This window comes from Parasteatoda tepidariorum, chromosome 8, assembly GCF_043381705.1.
Source record: "Parasteatoda tepidariorum isolate YZ-2023 chromosome 8, CAS_Ptep_4.0, whole genome shotgun sequence".
NCBI lineage: Eukaryota > Metazoa > Arthropoda > Arachnida > Araneae > Theridiidae > Parasteatoda > Parasteatoda tepidariorum.
Genome location: NC_092211.1, coordinates 33,216,024 through 33,237,539, shown reverse-complemented (window position 1 = coordinate 33,237,539; position 21,516 = coordinate 33,216,024). Strand labels below are relative to the sequence as shown.

Sequence of the window (21,516 nt, the reverse complement as noted above, 5' to 3'; positions counted from 1 at the left end):
TCAAACTTAACCAATCATTATATAGATGGCAAGGAAGTGTTAAGTAAATATATAAATAACTTGTACTGTTATTAGTGTTTTGTTATTTATATATTAAGAAAATGAGTTTTTTTTTAAAAATTTCATAAAAGTTTTGAATTCATATTTGAATTCGTGACTCTATGAGGTTGCGACTGCCAGACTGAGAAACCCTGATGCAAAATTTGGATTTTAATTAATTTAATTATATTTTAAGTTTGATAATTATGCATATATTTTACAGTTTTTTGCAATAATTGTAAAGTCAGTTAATAATAGAAATCATTTTAATTTTAATTTTCTAGCACTTACGAGTTTCAACTGTCCATGTCTATTATCTGTTTTCAATAGAATTGCGTATATTTAAAGAAAAAAAAACTCCGACATCAATTTATACTTTTTAAAATATCTCAATGAAATAGCCGATGCGGATTACGCACCGAGCGAAAAAATTACGTTCAAAACTTCTAGAATATAGAAAGTTTTCCGTGATTCCGGCTCCTATGGAAACACAATTGCTCGGTAATAATTACCAAAGTGCTTTGCTTATGATTTTGGTATAAATAGCAATAAAATAAAGCCTTATAATATGCAATAAAATTTAATAAATCCATTACGATACCTTACAGTGGACCGGTACCGGTTTGTGGATCAAATGGTACCTGGCCAGCCATTTCATTTAAACTGAATTTAAATTCCCAGGTTTGTACCCCAAACTAAAAATATCTGTGTTCCATTAACATTTTATTTATTTAAGAAAAAGAGGTCCCCGAAGGTAGTGACACAAACTTTTTAATGTTTGTGATGTATCATTGTCTCCGATTATCCCCAGATGGAGCCGTCTCATTGCAAAGAAACAAGCTCATGGCTCTCATTGATTATTATTTTTAGGTGTAACTGTATTTTATTTCGAAAGCATGTTTAAATACTATTAAATTAAAATTAATAAATCAAAATAATCTAAAATATAAACTAACAACGCCCCCCCCCAGCAGGTCGCGGTAAAATTATCAAACGTTGACAGGTCCGCGGTGATAAAAAGGTTGGAGAACACTGCCTTAGAGTATGGCATAAAAACCATTTATTCGGTTAAATTTATTTTTCAGTTTTGCGTTTTTTTTGAAAATAATGGTACTAAGAACTACATTTCTGTAAATCAAAATTCCAGATAAATACTCGTATTTACCATATGAACGGAAAAATTAATAAACAAGTGGATATCCTATATTTTGGTTTCATGCTTTTTGAAAAGTAGTTTTATTAGAATTTTTCTCTCAGTGCACATTACAGGTATAATGAGAAATAAAATGTTTCCTTTAGAATTATTTTTTCAAGAACATGATCTAAATTGTTTTATTTATTCTTATCTTAAACCAATATAATTCATTTTCAGAAATACATTTACAAAGATTTTTTTTTCTTTCTCCTTTAATTTACAAGCATATCAATTAATTGTATGCGTCTCGTGTCGTACAATTTCCGTGAAATCGTTAGCATAAAAAGTATTTTTCCAGCTACTTGTTTTTCAGTAAGCGCTAGATTAACTTATAAAGCTGCTATATTTTTTTTTAAAAAGCAGTAAAAACAGTATTGCTGTTAATGAAAATTTATTTATTTGTTATTTCTTTCGAAAACATTAGGGTTTAATGAATGAAAATTTGCTTTTCAATTTTTACCTGTTCCGTTTCATTGGGATACCTCGAGAATAAAAATCTTATTTAGCTTAATGGACAAATTTAAATTGAATAGACAGACTTACATATTTTAAATTTTGAAATAACAAATCTAAAATATTTTTCAAACAATCATTTTTCCTCTAACTAAAGTTCATTTTGTAATAAAAGTTAAAAGCAGAAAAACAAGTTTTACATTACGAAATGGGAATAAACATTTCACTTAGTTTTCACACATTTAAGCCTAAACAACATCTGCTCTTAGTTTTCAAAATCCCCCAAACTCATCAAGAACAAAGTGCATAGTTTTCTAGTTTTAATCTCTTGACGCCATTAAAGGAATAAAACAATAAAATAAAACAACTCCGAGTTCTTTACTATTAATTCCAAGTCTTTAACACCACAACTTTTCTCACTGCATTTGTTTAATCGAGGTTAACATATTTCGTTCGTAAAGTAGCTTACGTTTTCAGAAATTTGCAAATGGAAATATTTCGTAATAATAGAAATGCGTTTTANCATTTTTAGTTTTAAAAGTTTCCATTTACCTTTTCATTAACTAGTTGTAAAATCACTTCAATTCTAATTTAGAAAGTCGAAATGAAATTAAAAGGGAAAAAATGTATATTTTAATGATGCTATTTTAAGTGGAAAAATGATTGTGTTTGAATAAATACAAATGTGAAATTCTTGTTCAAAAGAGTGATTTTTTTTTAATTTTGTTTCAAGACTTACTTAAAATCCGACTTGCTTAAAATCCGATAATAGTTTTTTTTTTACTTTTCGTTTTCTAATTTTTGCCATTTTATTTCATGTTCTATAAATATTTTTAAAACGTCAAAGTCGATTGAATCTCAAGTTTTTGTGATAATGAATTACTATAACATTATGCAATAACTATAACATTAATTGTTAAAAAAGTTCCATTTTAGAACAAATGTGGATTCTAAACCACAATAAATAGTGTCATAAAATATGCTTATTGGGTTTTAAATGTTTAAATTTGATGAAGTGAAAATGCTTCGTTTCTTTTCAATAATCTTTAAAACTTCACTATGTGTTTTGTTTTTTCTTAGAAAAAAAATAGCTAAGACATATAAATAAAAATCAAACTAAAAGTTTTATTATTTTCTATTTCTAAAAACTTCACTGTGTTACTTAATCTTATATTATTAATAATAATCCTAATTAATTTTGTTACTGACTTTTGGCTAGGTTATCAACCTTTGTTTAAAAGATTTATTCTCTACTTTTCCAAACTTTCTGATACAGTCTTTTCTTCACCAAAAAACCTGTTTCCCCATGTTATTTAATGAGAAAATGTAAAGTTATGCTCAACAAGAAAATTTCAGTATAATTTTACCCAAAGGCCGTTTAAGGGTTGAAAGTTATGATATTAAAATAATCATATTTTTGTTAGATTATTTTTTCTATAACATTATGTAATTACTATAACATTAATTGTAAAAAAAGTTCCATTTTAGAACAAATATGGATTTTTAACCATAATAAAGATATTAGCCATTGACTAGTTCATTCAAAAGTAATCACTTTCTGGCTATCTGACAACTATATCATTAGAAAATGATATGGTTAATATAAACACATTTTTATTTTTTAAATTATTATTACCAATGCATTAGCTTAAGTTTGTATAACATTTGCTTAAACTTATTATCAAAACCATAACGTTAAAAAGAAAAGGAAAAAAATATTTTGGAGCTAATATAAATTATCAATTACAATTAAATTATAAACCATTGATTAGGTAATTAAGATTTATTTTTAAAAGAAATAATTAAAATTTGCCTAATTTTATATTTTAGATGATTATTACGTTTACATTAGTTTAAGTGTTCATAGCCGTTTTAGTAACGTTAATTGTTTTAAAAAATAATATTTTGGAAGCTAAGCATGACTATTAATCATAATTATTTAATTACCTATTGAATTGATTAATAAATTTTTAAAAATTTTTATATATTTTGACAATTTTGTTTATTAGATTATTATTATACTTACATTAGTATTTATTGTCATTACTGTAACGTTTGTAAAAAAAAATCTTTTCAGTACAAATATGGATTAGATTTTCGAAAATTTATCCATTAAATATTACTCAATTTCTGCTACTAAATCCCTGCTTTTAAATATTTTAAGTTTTAAAAAGAAATTTTATAATTAAAAACTCGTACAAAAAATAGGTAACTTATTAAAAATGAGGTTAACTATTTTTTTTTGTTTTTGCAAGTTTTATTGTTTATAAATAAGCTTAGAAATATAGCTTAAAGTTATAAGCGATAAATAAATAATGTATTGAATAATTACTAAAAAACCGTTCACGCAACACGTTGACATTTATTAACTATTTAGCATACCAGCACTCTCATAATTAAATTTCTATGAAAGTAAAAAATTAAAAATAGGAAAATACATTNTACTATTAAATTTAAATTAATAAATCAAAATAATCTAAAATATAAACTATCAACGCCCCCCCCCAGTGGGTCGCGGTAAAATTATCGAACGTTGACAGCTCCACGGTGATAAAAAGGTTGGAGAACACTGCCTTAGAATATGGCATAAAAACCATTTATTCGGTTAAATTTATTTTTCAGTTTTGTGTTTTTTTTTTGTTGAAAATATGGGTACTAAGAACTACATTTCTGTAAATCAAAATTCAGATAAATACTCGTATTTACCATATGAACGGAAAAATTAATAAACAAGTGGATAGCCTACATTTTGGTTTTATGTTTTTTGAAAAGTAGTTTTATTAGAATTTTTCTCTCAGTGTACATTACAGGTATAATGAGAAATAAAATTTTTCATTAGAATTATTTTTTCAAGAACATCATCTAAATTTTTTTATTTACTCCTATCTTAAACAATATAATTCATTTTCAGAAACATATTTAGAAAGATTTTCTTTTTCTTTTAATTTACAAGCATATCAATTAATTCTATGCTTCTCGTGTCGTACAATTTCCGTGAAATCGTTAACATAAAATGTATTTTTCCAACTACTTGTTTTTCAGTAAGTGCTAGATTGACTTATAAAACTGCTATATTTTTTTAGAAAAGCAGTAAAAACAGTATTTCTGTTAATAAATTTTTTTTTATTTGTTATTTCCTTCGAAAGCATTAGGATTTAATGAATGAAAATTTGTTCTTCAATTTTTACCTGTTCCGTTTCATTGGGATAACTCGAGAATAAAAATCTTATTTAGCTTAAGGGACAAATTTAAATTGAATAGACAGACTTACATATTTCAAATTTTGAAATAGCAAATCTAAAATATTTTTCCAACAATCATTTTTCCTCTAACTAAAGCTCCTTTTGTAATAAAAGTTAAAAGCAGAAAAACAAGTTTTACATTACGAAATGGGAATAAACATTTCACTTAGTTTTCACACATTTAAGCCTAAACAACATCTGCTCTTAGTTTTCAAAATCCCCCAAACTCATCAAGAACAAAGTGCATAGTTTTCTAGTTTTAATCTCTTGACGCCATTAAAGGAATAAAACAATAAAATAAAACAACTCCGAGTTCTTTACTATTAATTCCAAGTCTTTAACACCACAACTTTTCTCACTGCATTTGTTTAATCGAGGTTAACATATTTCGTTCGTAAAGTAGCTTACGTTTCCAGAAATTTGCAAATGGAAATATTTCGTAATAATAGAAATGCGTTTTAGTTTTAAAAGTTTCCATTTACCTTTTCATTAACTAGTTGTAAAATCACTTCAATTCTAATTTAGAAAGTCGAAATGAAATTAAAAGGGAAAAAATGTATATTTTAATGATGCTATTTTAAGTGGTAAAATGAGTGTGTTTGAATAAATAAAAAGGTGAAATTCTAGTTTACAAGAATGATTTTTTCAATTTTGCTTCAAGACTTCAACTTGCTTAAAATCCGATTATAGTTTTCCTTTATTTTTTGTTTTCTAATTTTTTTCATTTTATTTCATGTGCTATAAATATTTTTAAAATATCAAAATCAATTGAATCTTAAGTGTTTGTGATAATAAAAATGCTTGTAGTGTCATAAAATATGCTTATTGGGTTTTAAATGTTAAAATTTGATGAAGTAAAAATGCATTGCTTCTTTTCAATAATCTTTAAAACTTCACTATCTTTATGTTTTTTTTAGAAAAAAAAGAGCTAAGACATATAAGGAAAAACCTAACTAAAATTTTTATTATTTTCCATTTCTAAAATTTTCACTGTGATTTTTAATCTTATATTATTAATCAGGATAATAATCCTAACTAATTGGGTTACTAACGTTTGGCTAGGGTTATCAACCTTTGTTTAAAAAATTTATTCCTTACTTTTCCAAACTTTCTGACACAGTCTTTTCTTAACCAAAAAATCTGTTTCCCCATGTTATTTAATGAGAAAATGTAAAGTTATGAGCAACAAGAAAATTTCAGTATAGCTTTACCCAAGGGTGTAACGTTTAAGGGTTGAAAGTATAGTTATTAAAATGATCATATTTTTGTTAGATTATTTTTTCTAAAACATTATGTAATTACTATAACTTTATTTGTAAAAAAAGTTAGTAAAAATTTTAGAACAAATATGGATTTTTAAGCGTAATAAAGTTATTATCCATTGACTAGCTCATTTAAAAGTAACCATTTTCTGGTTATCTCACAACTTCATAAGAAAATGATATAGTTAAAATAAACACATTTTCATTTTTTAAATTATTATTACCAATACATTAGCTTATGTTTGTATAACATTTCCACAAACTCATTATCAAAACCATAACGTTAAAAAGAAAAAGAAAAAAATATTTTAGAGCTGATAAATTATCAATCACAATTAAATTATAAGCCATTGATTAGGTAATTACGATTTATTTTTGAAAGAAATAATTAAAATTGCCCTATTTTTATATTTTAGATAATTATTACGTTTACATTAGTTTAAGTGTTCATTGCCGTTTCAGTAACGTTAATTGTTTTAAAAAATGATATTTTTGAAGCTAAGGGTGACTATTAATCGTAATTATTTTATTACCTGTTGAATTGATTAATAAATTTTTAAAAATTTGTAATCAAAATTTTGACAATTTTGTTTATTAGATTATTATTATACTTACATTATTTATTGTCATTACTGTAACGTTTGCAAGAAAAAAAATCTTTTCAGTACAAATATGGATTAGATTTTCGAAAATGTATCCATTAAATTTTACTCAATTTCTGCTACAAAATCCCTGCTTTTAAATATTTTAAGTTTTAAAAAAAAATTTATTATCAAAAACTCGTACAAAAAAAAGTAACTTATTAAAAATGAGGTTAACTGTTTTTTTTTTTTTTTTTTTTTTTTTTTGCAAATTTTATTGTTTACAAATACGCTTAGAAATATAGCTTAAAGTTAGAAGTGATAAATAAATAATGTATTGAATAATTACTAAAAAACCGTTCACGCAACACGTTGACATTTATTAACTATTTAGCATACCAGCACTCTCTTAATTAAATTTCTATGCAAGTAAAAAATTAAAAATAGGAAAATACATTTGTATTTCAAATTTAATGCAAATTTTACGATGAACTATGTGTAGGTCTATTTGTTTATAGGTAATAAAAAACGAGATAACATTTCTTATTTCTTATCGAAGAACTTATTACTATAACACATGTAAATATAATGATGTATATTAATTTTAACCATTTTGTTTTTGAATATTAGAATAGGAAAAGAAATTAAACTGTTGTATTAATTAAAATACAAAAAATAGCAAATTCATGGAGCATGATATTTAAACAAAACTCCTGAGTTTCATTTGAAAATCAGAAAGTGACCGTAAGAGTTTTTCCTAGTTTCTTTCTCCATATAACGCCACATAATTAATTAGGGTCATAGTCTATTATTATATTATCCTTTAATATTATTTTTATACTATTCTATTTCGTATCTCTTATAAAAAAATATATCGCGTCATCTAAAATACTACATTTCGAAAATAAATATTAATACTTTGTATGGCCTTTGTCCACTCAACGCTAATAGAAAATATTTTTATCTCACTAATTGGGTATGCAACTAGAGAAGAAATGAAGTGATTATGATTATCCATGTGATTTAAATCGAATTTAATTGGATACCTGTAAGTAACGTTAGACATGTGTGCACCTGATTGGCTTCTTAATCGACAAATTACACTGTTTACCTACAATGACGTCACTTGCAGTTATCCAATTAATGTTTATTATACGGTTGCAATCAGAATAACAATTTTCCTGTCACTGAGGGGGAAAAACTAATGTATTTATTTGTAAAAGGTTTAGGTGATCATGTATAAACAGAGTAAAATAATATTAGAAAGCTAGAAAATGTATAATGATTATTAATGACATAATTTACATATTTTTTTATGATTTTAAGCTTGTATAGTTTTTTTAGGTAAAAAAAAATCTACGCATGACTTTTAGAGTTGCATATTTCGTTATAAATATAAATTTATCAAACTAAGAGCAATAAATAATAATAAATTGTATGTAATCTCCATTTAATATATTTATTCAGTTATATTTAAATTTACAAAAAGTGTGTATTTTTAAATCTTTTACAATACTAGTATGAAAAGTAAAAAATAACTACAATTCATGTCTGACTCTAAGTTTAAAATTTCCCTTAAAGTGCAATCATCTTTAAAACCAATTAATTATTGAAATATAATAATTTAACTATATATTATTCAATTTTACATATCTGTAATGTCTTGAGNTCATGGAATATTAATTCGCATGAAATTATGCCACCATATTGTCTGATACGTAATAGATTTGGTTCTCAATAATTTGAGATCCACAAATTTAATATCCACAAATTTAATATCATGAGGATATTTTCAAGCACGATTTTACTGTACTTTTTAAAAAAAACGAAACAAATAAATAAATTTTCAAAAAAATCAAATTTCAACCATAAATTATCAAGCATAAATAACATACATAACAACCATAAATAATCAGTATCGTGAACCATGTATTAGCAAATTTTCTTTAACTTATAGAAGAATTGGCTTGGCCTTACAGTTAGAAAGCTAATCATCAATTGTACTGTGCTTCTGTTCAATTTAAAATAAAGCAGTCGAGTTTAGTTCAATATAGCAATCAAGCTTATAAATACTTCATAATCTGTATGACAATATGGCTCAAGTTAACACTGTTCCAAACATTTGATGAACTAAACATTATAATTATCATTTCTACTATGATTTAGTAGAAATGAAAATTTTAAACACAGTAAAATTTATGCTGTTTTTCCATTACCAAATTGAAATACACAGATTAAAAGTATGATCAAAGTTACCAGAATATAACAAAATTTACCGTACTTCGGGCACTATGGGAGCAACTAAAATCTCTGTAATTTTTAATGAAGCACTTTAATTATTTTGGTAAAGTTAACTATAAAATATGTTCTTTGAATATGTGATAAAATTTGGTAAAATTAAATAATTTTCTGAGGATACCTTAGAGCACGGTATAAAAGCCATTTATTTGGTTGAATTTACTTTTTAGCTCTAATTTTCTTACTAAATGTGTGGTAGTAAGAACAATAATTTGGAAACTATTATTTAGAAAACCGTTACCATATGAACAGAAAAATTACCTTAAGAAATGTTTAAATACCGTATATTTTGGTTTTATTAGCCAGAATAGTTCTTATTTCCAGAAATGTCATTACCATGATGTACGGAAATTTTATCAGAATTTTTTTCGCCGTGTATGCAGCTGTCAGTCCTTGTCGTGTCCTCCACGTCGTCTCTGAATTCAAAATTACTGTACAAACTATATCTGTACTTGGAGAGTTTTCTTACAATTTTTGTTGCTTTTCAAATAGTAATTTTTCTTAAGATATATTTTAATTAAAGTATTTGTGCGTTTTATTTACACACATATATTTATCCCAATTTCATATTTTTTGCAAAATCTTCAAAGCATTTCTTTTATTAAAATAAATGCTTATATTTAATGAAAAAACAACTCATATTTTTTTGACTAAGTATAAAATTTATATTTAATTTTAAAAAATGATTGTCATGAATGTGAGGTTTTTGATGAATTGCATTAACATTGCTTTATTTCATTTCTCCCCTCAAAGTGAAAGTTGAAGAAAAAAAATATTTATTCGTACCAGAATTATGGTTTTTTTATTTACCAGAAATATCATCAACCTACAGTGCAGTAATTTTACCAGAATTGTTATCTCCGTATATTTGGCTAAAATATGTGAAATATAAAATCTATCCAATTCTAGTTATGTTTATCCTAAATAATTCAATTTCATTTGCTATGCTGTTCTTCATTATAAAATAAACCACTTATTTTTAAAGTTAATTACTTTTCCCAACAAGTTTCGCAAGATTTTCAAATTATTTTCCAGTATCATAGATTGAATATTAATAAAAGAGAAAATGTATCGTACAAATTTGTTTCTAAACTAAACCATTGTTTACTTTAAATTAATTGTAAAACTATTTTTATACGTTGCTAGACGTTTTGTTTTTCTAATAAACGAAGAACGTAGAAAGTTGTTTCAACTAATTAGTTTCAATGTCTTTGATTCTGCTATTGTTTGTTCAACCTGGATGCAAAAATAAGCCTTTTGTTGACCATATTGTAGAAATTCATTCCATCTGTGAAAAAAACTATTCGTGTTTAAAAATAATTTCGTTTGTATTCTTTTGTGTAAAAGAATGAGTAATTCAAATAAATATCTATATGAATTATACGTGGATAAAAACTGATATCACAATTTTGCATTTAATCCATTATTAATCATTCAAACGCGATGGACTAAGAAACTTTATTTGTAGTAAACAAAATGAATTATTTTGCGTTGACTTCATATTATTCAGGTGCTGAGTTGACATAACTAAATTGGTAATTTTAATTTAAATTTTAAATGCTGCTTTCAAATGCTAAGACTCTGTAGCCTTTCAATTAAAGTTGCTAAAGAATTCTAGCATTCCTATACAAATCTACTTTATTCTGTTTTAATTTTAACTGCATCATTTTCTTTTCTTTTTGGTTTTAATTTTGCATTGCAATTTCCGAAAAACCTCGCTTTTATTTTACTATACGGTCATCATTTATAAATATTCAAATTTGCACATCCATCAATATATTACCTATTATTTTATACGAAAGAGTATTGTATTTTCCAGAATTTAAGGATATAAAACACCAATTTTACTACTTGCACGCATGTTGAAACAAAAACAATAATGTCTCAATGTAAATTCATACCAGTTTTTCACCAACAAAGCAAGTGAAATGAGATTATAAAATCACACATATAAACATTTATCTGCTTTTTTTTTCATTTATTATGATACTCTACAATTGCTCACTGCGGTTTTAAAATAATATCTCACTTTTCATTCAAATTGTAAAAACATTAAAAAAGAAGTCAATCTGAAAACAAGTTTTTTGACTACATATCTGCATTACTCCTTTATACTTTTCTTTGCAGCTTACTATTGAAATCAATATTTAGAGTTTTCAATGCTGCCGTAAGCTATTGCAGATCATTTCAATTTCTTTCTTGCATCTTGTAGAAACTCTCAGTTCCATCTACAATCTGTAGACAGAAGAAGTCTTATCCGTGATTGCATTTCAAGTCAAAATATTTGGTTAAAGTAAATGGAAAGGATGCGTGTCTAATTTATCTTTAATTTACTTTGTAACATTATGTGTATTTGCTTATAAAAACAAGATCATTGTAACAACAATTTCGTACGCCATTGCAAAAAATAATCGTTAAAATTATTGAAATTTATTGATCGTTAAAATAGATTTTTTATTTATCCAAAAAATAGTTTTTCCGTCTGACTAAAATAATCCCCTAAATTCCTTGAATTTATGTTTAGCGATTTCGCCTTTGTAATTTATTGACTGTACTAATTATTACTAAATAACCTTAATGCATTTTTGCTATGAATAAACATGCTTATAGATAATCAAATCAATCACGTAAATAAAAATTACCGTATTATTTGGGAATGACACTTCTGGTAAAAAAAATCACATAATTGTAGTATTAAAAACCAAAAGATACGATATTTTAAGCCATTCAATTGGTACTTTCAGCAGTTCATATGTTAACGGTTTACCGGAAATTCTGGTTTTCAAAATAATAGTTCTTATTACCACACATTTAGTGCAAATACAAAGCTGAAAAGTATGAAAGTATATTTAACAGAATAAATTGCTTTTATGAGATGCTCTAAAGTATCCCGATAAAATTACCAAGCTTTATTCCACAGTTTGAAACCTTATTTTATTATTAAATCATTACCAAAGTTCTTTGGGAAAAATAACCGAGCTTTTCAGTGTTTCCATAGAGCTAGAAACACAGTAAATTTTACCACTTTCTGATCATTTTGACCATAATTTATTTCTCAATATATAGTCTATCTCTGTATTTTCATACTCTAAAGATTAAATATATATTACTTTTTAATATTACTTTTTTACATGCATACGAATTGTGCATATGGAATCGATAATATATCATTAAATTTAAATTCAGTTTACTTAAATAAAAGTTTAATTGCAAAACTTCTTTTATTCAAATCTCAGAACTACACCCTTGCTTATAAATATCGTATGTATTAATCTAAAGTGATATAACCGAAATAAAATATATTATACATCAGAATAAGCCATCTGTATGGTTGTTTCGTAAAATAATCATCTCCCCTCTATCATTTGTTAACAGAGCAATCCAACTCATTCTTGAGGACGAAAATATCTCTCTCTTGATGACTTATTGATTAAGCCATGTCATCCACGTTGCCTAGACACCGAATCCCAATTCTATTATGTACTAGATTAATAACAGATGACACTTCGTCCGAAACATCAATAGAAGTCGCCAATGTCTCCGTCACCTGCGAATGCTCGCCAAAGTCACAACAAAGTGCTGTCTGTCTATTGACTTGGCAAACACGTGTTATGCCGAAGAAATGTCATACGAAACGAACAAGAGGGATTAGCGATCAGCACAAGATTTAGAATTCATACATTCCTCGAAGGGATAAATCTGCAATAAATATTTCTTTTTTCTTTCTTGAGGGAACTCAATTTCGCTTTGGCTTTTTTTTTCTGGAAGGAAATAGTTATCTATATTTCATTTAGAAATGTTGATCAATATTTATTCAGTGTCTGACAAAATTAATTTCCGAGTCATTTCGAGTTTTTTAAATCTATCTGGTTAAAAAATTTATTACTTCTCTAGAAATTTCATTAGATCCTAAAATTAATTCTCAGAAGCACTTATAAAAATTTTTATTAATGCATCTAATGTCATTAACTCATCAATATATTTAATGTGACACTTAATAAATGCATTTTTATAAGACATTTTAGCAACAACAAATATAACAATTTCAAATTGGTGTTCAAAGAACAACACAATAAATTATGATGTAGTTAAACGAAAAACTAATAGAAATAATATAACTCTGCATGATTGTAGATTGTATAATAATAATAGTAAATAATTTTAGTAAATAATATTTTTTACTATTTTGTAATAGTAAAATAATAGTAAATGATTAAGTAAAGTAGTTAAATGTAAGTAAAGGACGAACACTTTAAGATTATCCAATATCCCAATTCATCATGAGGAATTTTAACATTGTTTAATATTTCAAGTAATTTATTTATCTTTAGCGTTTTGACTTAAAACTTAATTATCCCTAAATTCTTTAAGGTTATTATTGAATATGTTAGTTTTGTAAATGTTAATTTCATCTGAAACTTATTCATATCAGGATACATTTTATCAGTATAAATAGCTATTTCACTAAACATTTTATTAATTACTTTCTTTCTATAAATCTTGCATACTAAACTGATTAAACTTCAGATCTTAAAATGAAGCAAAATTTAGGCTCATAGACGTACCAGTATTTAAAATTTCTTACAATTTAGTGCATAGTTAAATAATGAAGAGTAAATTGGTGCTGTGCAATACTTGAGTACAATTAGTTTCAAAGAGAGAAAATACTTCTGTAATTAGTGCTTGATTAAACTTTCTGGTGGTAAATAAATGTTTTATTTAGAAAGATTTATCGATATGTTTTTTACTTTCTAAGTATAAGTTTATGTTTCAGCTTTTAATTACTTGTGCTCTAAAGGTTTTACTTAAAAGTTGATGGGAAATACACTTTCTAGACTTTTATAGAGTGTATGAATAACCTTTTTATTATGTTATGCCATGAATTAAAAATCAGAACTTTTAGTCGTTCAGTACTGCCACTACTGATAAATATTGTTCGTCTTTAGCAACACGCTTTAAAAACATGAAGAAGACCGTTTTTAAGGGTCTATTTTAATAATTATTTAAGCAGTGTGGTTAGGAAATGTGCTTTATTTTCTGCTTTAAAATTCTACATATGTGGGAGAGCTTTTAAATATGACGGATTTAGAATGTTCCTTGCGTTTATGCGCTGAGCCTTTAACAGTAAATATACCAAAACGTAATGCATACCCAGTTCTACCATAGCCAGTCATGTGACCGGACTTTATGTTTCTTGATTGAATGTATGAAATATGGATGTTAGGAAGAAATTAAACCTTATTATACTTTATATAAAACTTTATTATAACTAAACAAAATTGTATATGGCCAATTTTCATGTATTACAAATACAAAGAAGAATAATGTTTAATTCATTGCTCAAAGCATTTTTAACATATACAGGGTGTTTCCATTGTACAATTTCAGAAAACATATTTTTTTTAAATATAATTATTTCTATAATTCTTATAATTATTCTTATGATTATAAGAATATATAAGAATTATAAGAATTGTAATTCCTATAATTGTTCTTATGATTATAAGAATATATAAGAATTATAGTTCTTATAATTAATATCATTTCTTCTTAGAACTTGTGTGGTCTTGTTTGTTTTAACATTTTACTGAGTAAAAACTAAAAGTTAGTTAGAACTGAAGTAAAGCTATCAAAGTAAAATATAAAATACTTACCAAAACATTTAGTTTTTGTCACTTTTTCTTATGCAAAAATGACAATCTAAAATTTTAGGCACTTTATTGAAATTTGAATTCACAGTTATTCTGATTGAACTACGCGCAACAGTCTTTGCAGAAATGTGCGACTAATCGAATGCAATACGTTAAACGCGCATTACATCGTAATTTCTGATCCGATAAACTTATAAAGCAATAAATTCTTCTCCCAGTCAAATGACCGGGTGTGGTAGAAATAGGTATACGACAAGTATTATTCGAAACAAACAAAATACGGAAAAAAATAATAATTAAATATAAACTATATATAATTGTTAGAAAAATTGTGGAAGTCAAATGCGCAAAAACGATAAGATGCTAAGCGCATTTTCGATGCAAAAGTTCTTAAACAATTATTTGACAGGGTATGGTATGTTTAGTGCTAAATCCTAACTGTCCTATAATTACAAAAATAAATCAACAGCTTTCTTAAAGTAAAAGAGTGAACACCAGAATAAAAAGAGCTTCATGTCTCATGCTCTTCAATTTACGGCTTATGTAAAATTTTAATTTATATATATATTTTAGAAATATACCACAACTTTTAAATATTTTTAATATGAATTAAAAGTATTTTTAAGGGACTCAACACCATTAAGTTATTTTTATTAAATATTTTCACAATTCACAATTAATTAAACAAGTTACAATTTACAAAGTTGTTGAAACTTTAAATAGCTGTGCAGTGTTATTACTTTTTATCTTTCATTAATCTCTTGAATTCCAAATCTATGCACAAAGGAATCAAAATATATTTGTAGTGTAAGGAAAAAATGCTGGCAAAATGACCCTGTTGTGTAGTAATGACATTTCTGATTAAAGAAGGAAAAAAGAAATGTATTTCTGGCTAATAAAAATAAAATATACGTTACTTAATACCATTTGGTGTTTTTTTCCGTTTGCATGGCAAAACTTAACCTGAAATTCTCTTTCTCAAAGTTATTGTTCTTATTTCAACATATTTATTAAAAAAATACAAACTGAAAAGTAAATTTAACCAAGTAAATAATTTTTATTCTACACCTTAAGGTATCATTATAAAATAACTAAATTTTCCCACATTTATCATATTATAACGCATATTATAAAATCATACTGTATTGAAAACTTTACCAAAATCATTAAAGCATTTCGGATTAGATTAACTGCATAATTCCCAAATTACCTTCATAATACTATGCATAATAATTACAAGTAAACATCTGTTTCATAAAAATTACATCAATAAATAATTCCAACAAATAATTTTTGAAAAAATAATGATAAAACAGTTTTTTTAGAAATAAATTCTTTTTCATTTCAGCTGTGATGCAGTTTTATGAAACTCAAGTATACGATGTGTTCGTGACCAAGGGTAACACTGCAGTTCTAAAGTGCCACATTCCGAGCTTTGTCAAAGAATATGTATCTGTGATGTCATGGATGAGGGACGATGGTCACATCATTCACGCAGAGGTCACTGCTGGTAAGAGGACAAATATATATACATATATATATAATCTGTAATCTCTTATGGTTAAGTTACCAAAGAATTCTCAGCGAAATACATTAACAGAATTTTCTGTTGCAAAACCACACAGAAAGTATTTCAACACGACATATTTCTTCAGTAGGGCAGTAATTTTTTTCTGTTGGAATTTAATATGACAAAAATCGATACAGTTGACGTCAAAAACTGGGACACTTGTTGTGACCTAGGAGATAGTGATCACGTTTGAGCAAATCGTGAAACGAGGCAACGAATTGTCATGGTGCAATCTATCGAAGAACAAGAGAATTGAGTTCAAAACTAAATGTTTTAAAACTTTTAATTACGACTACACTTTACGATTTTTGGCTAGCAGGATATATCATACAAGATATAAACTTTTTATCGTAACTTTCTCGAATTTTCATACCTTTTTATAATCAGAAATATATCAAGGTGCTTATTTAGACCATTGATAATTAAAGAAAATTTTTAAATTACAAATTTTAAAAATGCTGATCACTTATCATCATGATGTCAAGCATTGATCAGTAAATATGGAGTAATTTCAACAAGTGATTATTTAGTTCATATCTCCTGCTATCATCATGATGTCAAGTCATGATCAGTAAATATCGAGTAATTTCAACAAGTGATTATTTAGATCATGTCTTCTATTTCTAAACTATTTTTAGTCGGTATCCATAAATCATTCTAAATCACTATAAATCTAAATCATCGCTTTTTTAAATTCCATATGGGAACTTATTTCCTCTGAGGAACTGGATACAATCATTTTTGAACGAAAATTCAATAAATAGTAATACTTGCAGGAACTTCTTTTATAAGATACTATATTTATTAAAGAATTTTGTTAATGTTGATGAATTATTTTCAATTATTCATTATTTTACCTCAGGATTATATATGCAAGAAATTATATTAAAAATCATAAACTGCTTTAATGAGGAATCTATTTTGATAAATAAAAAATCTATTATTTTTTAAAATATGAAGCTCTATAAAAATAAAAATTATTCTTTATTTTTGATATACATATGAATTACTAAATGGATAATTTAAAAATACCCATAGAGTAAGGTTAGCAGGACCAAACCTCCACAGAACTCCGCCGTTCCTAAAGAAACTAAAAATGTAAGCTGCTTGCAGACGTTAAAAAAATTCTCGCTTAAGAAAGTTAAGGAATCCGTGTATAGGCTTTTAATTGCTTTAATTTATTGTCAACACTACTTTTCTTAGACTTACGCCTAGAAATGTGTTGGGAAAAAAGGAGAGTGAGAGAAATAATAACGAATTTTGATAAAATCAAAATATTTATCAAAAATTTAATGGTTTTCGAAATATATCCTAATGTGTTAATGCATGAACCGGGCTATGCCAATGTGTAAACCGGGTTCGAATCCCAGCTATGGGGGATCGATACAAATTCTGCACTCGGCTCGATATAAAATACATTCAGTGACGGACGAGTCATGAGTTAAGTATCCCCTTGCCATCAGGCTACCTGTGGGAGGTTTTCGTTTCTTTCCTCTTTATGTAATGCAAATGTGGTTAGTTCCTGAAAAAAGTCCTCCACGAAAACAAATACAATACTTGATCCTGGAATTCCCTTGTCTTTTGGATTGGTTTCAAAATTACAAGGCTACTGAATTGAACATAGGAATTCGTAAACCCAAAATTGGGTCGACTGCTTAACGACGGTTATAAAATAAAATAAAATGTGTTAGGTAGAGAAGCGTTACTGAGTGTTAGAAATGAAAAGGTTAATGGGTAAAAGGAATTTCTAAAGATAAATGTTCTTCAATGATTTGAAATAACGAAAACACCCACCATTTTTATTTATTGAGAACGGAAAAATAAATGTAATAATTTAGCTTTTCAATGTTAGTAAATATATTATTCATATTTTTGCATAACAATTATAAACTAGAAAAAATGCCATAACAGAGTTAATTATTTCTTCTAAGCAAAACCAATTTTATTCATTGTTTTAAAATAAAATTGCAATATTATTAAGCAAAAAATATTAACTACTTTAAAAAAAAATTAAACATTGCATGGGCGTTATTTGCATAACAACTATTGTAACTTTTTATTAATAATGTTATATTTTAAATTATAAAAAAAATAAGGACAAAATATTAATTAAATTGCTGATTTTAAGCGTGATTTAAATAGTTATATGCTTTTACTAGCACAAACTATTCTTTAATTACCATAATTTAAAAAAAAACATTAAATAGTTAACATATTTAAAAGGATGTGATGTTTTACAAAGACCTATTCAAATAATATTCTAGACAAGTGTATTCATATAGCTATTTTTCATATATCGACTATTCCTTTGTTCTTCTTCCTCAATTCTTTTAGAAAATGTATAGACCTACAATTTAAATAATATTTTTTCAAAAAACCAGATGCAGAAATTGTTTTTGCTTAACACCAGATCCCTCTTCTATTCTTTTGCGAAAGGTTTCCTTTTTTACAGAATATGAACAATGCTATTTTCTAGATAATGTAAAATAATAATTCTCCCAAAATTCGAAATTGAAAAGAAAGAAAAGCCTCTATTTTTCAAAAGTGGAATAAGAACAAATGATTGAGAGTTTGAAGGATAAGTAAAACTTATGGAAAGGATGAGAATTTTTATTTTAATGTTGCTCAGATAAAATTATAAAAATACATATGAAATAGTATATTTTATTTATTGTTATTTTACAAGTACATACGATTGCGATAGAAAAGGCTTATAAATGATAAATATAAAACCAATTATCCCACACAAAAGCACTTTTCTTTATAAGTATGAAACCTTTAACAAAAATATTAAACATAAAACAATGAAGTTTATAGAAAAGAGTAAGCACTACGACAGACAATTTGGAAAGTACACTGAAAAAATGTGTGGTCTAAGCTACCAGAATATTGCAAACTTTAATGTGTTTCCGGATCTAAGGGAGCACTAAAAAGTTAGGTATTTTTTACCAAAGTTCTTTGGTAATGCTCTGATAAAATTAACAATGAAATATTTTTATTTAATGTGCGATTAAAATTGGTAAATGTGATGAAATTTGGAAATTTTATCACACCTTAGATTACGACATAAGAACCATTAATCTGGTTACGGTCTTTTATTACGGTCATTATTTTACGGTCTCGTATTTTTTTTTCTAAGTATGTGATAATACGAACTATAGTTTAGAAAACCAGTACTTACGGTAAACTGTTGCCATATAGAAGGATAAATTACGAAATAAATGGTTTAAATACCATATAATTTGGTTTTCATGTCTAGAATTATTTTTTCGCCTTACAGTGCGATAATTTTACGATTCTCCGTGTATAGAAATTTATTATAATTCATTATAATGAAAGATATTGTTTTGAAGTATACCTTCATAACAGTTTTTCATTTAAATTGTATATAAAAATTAGGGGATTAAGGAAAGTATGCGCTAATTACGTTTATAAATGTTTTCGTTTTTGGCATTTAAATTATAACTTTAACAAATTAGTTCCGTTTAAAGTATCCAAAACTGACTTATGGTAAATATATATTATTTTTTTATTATTTTATTTAATAAGAGTTCTAATTGAAAGGTATACAATTTATTACATTATTTTAAAGAATATAATTTCACACATAAGCAAATGGTAAAACACAAAATTTGGACAAAATTGGTCAAATAGCTCCTGAGAAATTGAAATTTAAAAATTGGACTTTTTCATATTCGATCTTCTCAAGCTGTTCTTCTTCCCTTTTTTTAAACTTTTTTACTTATTTATTTTGCACATTATACAATATTAACATTATAAAATCGTTCTCTTTGTTTTATCAGAAAACAGATCAAAATCCGTACTCCATAATCAGAAAGTACCGGCACTCAGGGTCTCAGTACTTCTTGCTGTAAATCCACTTTTACCGCAAAATTTCGCAGAGCAAATTATTTGAAGTACCGTAATTTTTACAGTAATATGCACTGTAAAATCACTAAATCACTATAATTAAATAAATATTTCAGTAAAAATTACGGTATAAAATTTTATAGATACTGCACTCAGGATGCCAGTACTTATTATAGTAACATAATCCAGTTCATAACAATAACAATACATGAGATTTAAGTTTATGGGGAGATATATGATAATTTAAAGCATTTTCAAGAACGGCAATAGAGGGAAGCTGACGTTAAATGCATATAAGGATATTATCAATAGAAAAAAAATTTAAATTGTTTTCAAAAAGTGTATAATGTATAGTTTAGTTAAATGAGTCGGAAATAATACTGAAACATAACACAAATTATGTTACTTATATATTTTATTATGTTCATTAATTTCGAAAATTCCATCATCTTCGTTCGTAATCTTAGTTTCAGCAAAAAATCAACAAAAAATAAACCAATAAACCTTTAATTTTGAATGTTATTTAAAAATGTGATTAAGCAAAAGTATTAATTTCAAATCTTTGAGAGTGAGTGCTAAGTTTCTTAAGAGTAGTGATAGTCCTAAGTGATCATCATGTTCCCTACGTATAAATACAAATTGAAATAATCACTATCACAATTATTCCAAAAAGTAAGAGAAAAATGCAAAATATTTCCTAAAAATTATAAAATTAGTGCAAATTTAATTAGGTTATTTTATCTTATTAAATTATAGAGCAAAACTTTTATATTTTATAAATAAATAAATATTTCCTAGAGATTTAAAGATATAAATTTCCATAAAAACCTATTTTTCTATATAAATATTTAAACTTTGCGAGAAATTTTCTTATATGTAGAATTTTATCAAGCTAATCTGATAATTTATACTTTTTTAACGTTCAAAATATTTTTTTTTATTGTTTCATGTCTAAGAAATATGCGTTTGGAAATTTAATATAAAAACATTTTTAATATAACTTCTTTTTATAAGCTTAAGGTTTCAGATCCACCACGAAAAAGCAAAACAACAAGAGTATTAAATTATGTCTTCTTCTTTTTGTATTTCCAAGAAGTATTGTAATGAATCGAAGTAAGTTTATTTTTGAAGAAATTTAATATCGTGTGTGCTCTTTCTTACCAAGAATTTAGTAACTCAAGGCAAAGTATTTTTCTGGATAGATTTTCATCCTGATTTTCTTCCTCCATATTTACTTAATTACAAAACCATTTTTAATTCTATTTTTTATTGAATACTTATTCTTTTAAATAGGTGCTAAAATTGTTTAAATACCTAAGTAAAGGCATTTTAAATGGGATTTAAATATATATATA

At 25.9% G+C, this 21,516-nt stretch overlaps 1 protein-coding gene across 5 annotated transcripts in view; it reads left to right on the top strand.

Annotated features, from left to right (window-relative positions):
* The window catches only part of LOC122269136 (cell adhesion molecule Dscam1), a 379,155-nt gene that overhangs the window by 222,801 nt on the left and 134,838 nt on the right, over positions 1 to 21,516 (top strand). For all 5 annotated transcript variants that reach the window (XM_071184626.1, XM_071184624.1, XM_071184625.1 and 2 more), the window contains exon 3: positions 16,070 to 16,231. In XM_071184626.1, coding sequence (XP_071040727.1) covers positions 16,070 to 16,231 — 162 coding nt within the window. The remainder of the gene's footprint in view (positions 1 to 16,069; positions 16,232 to 21,516) is intronic.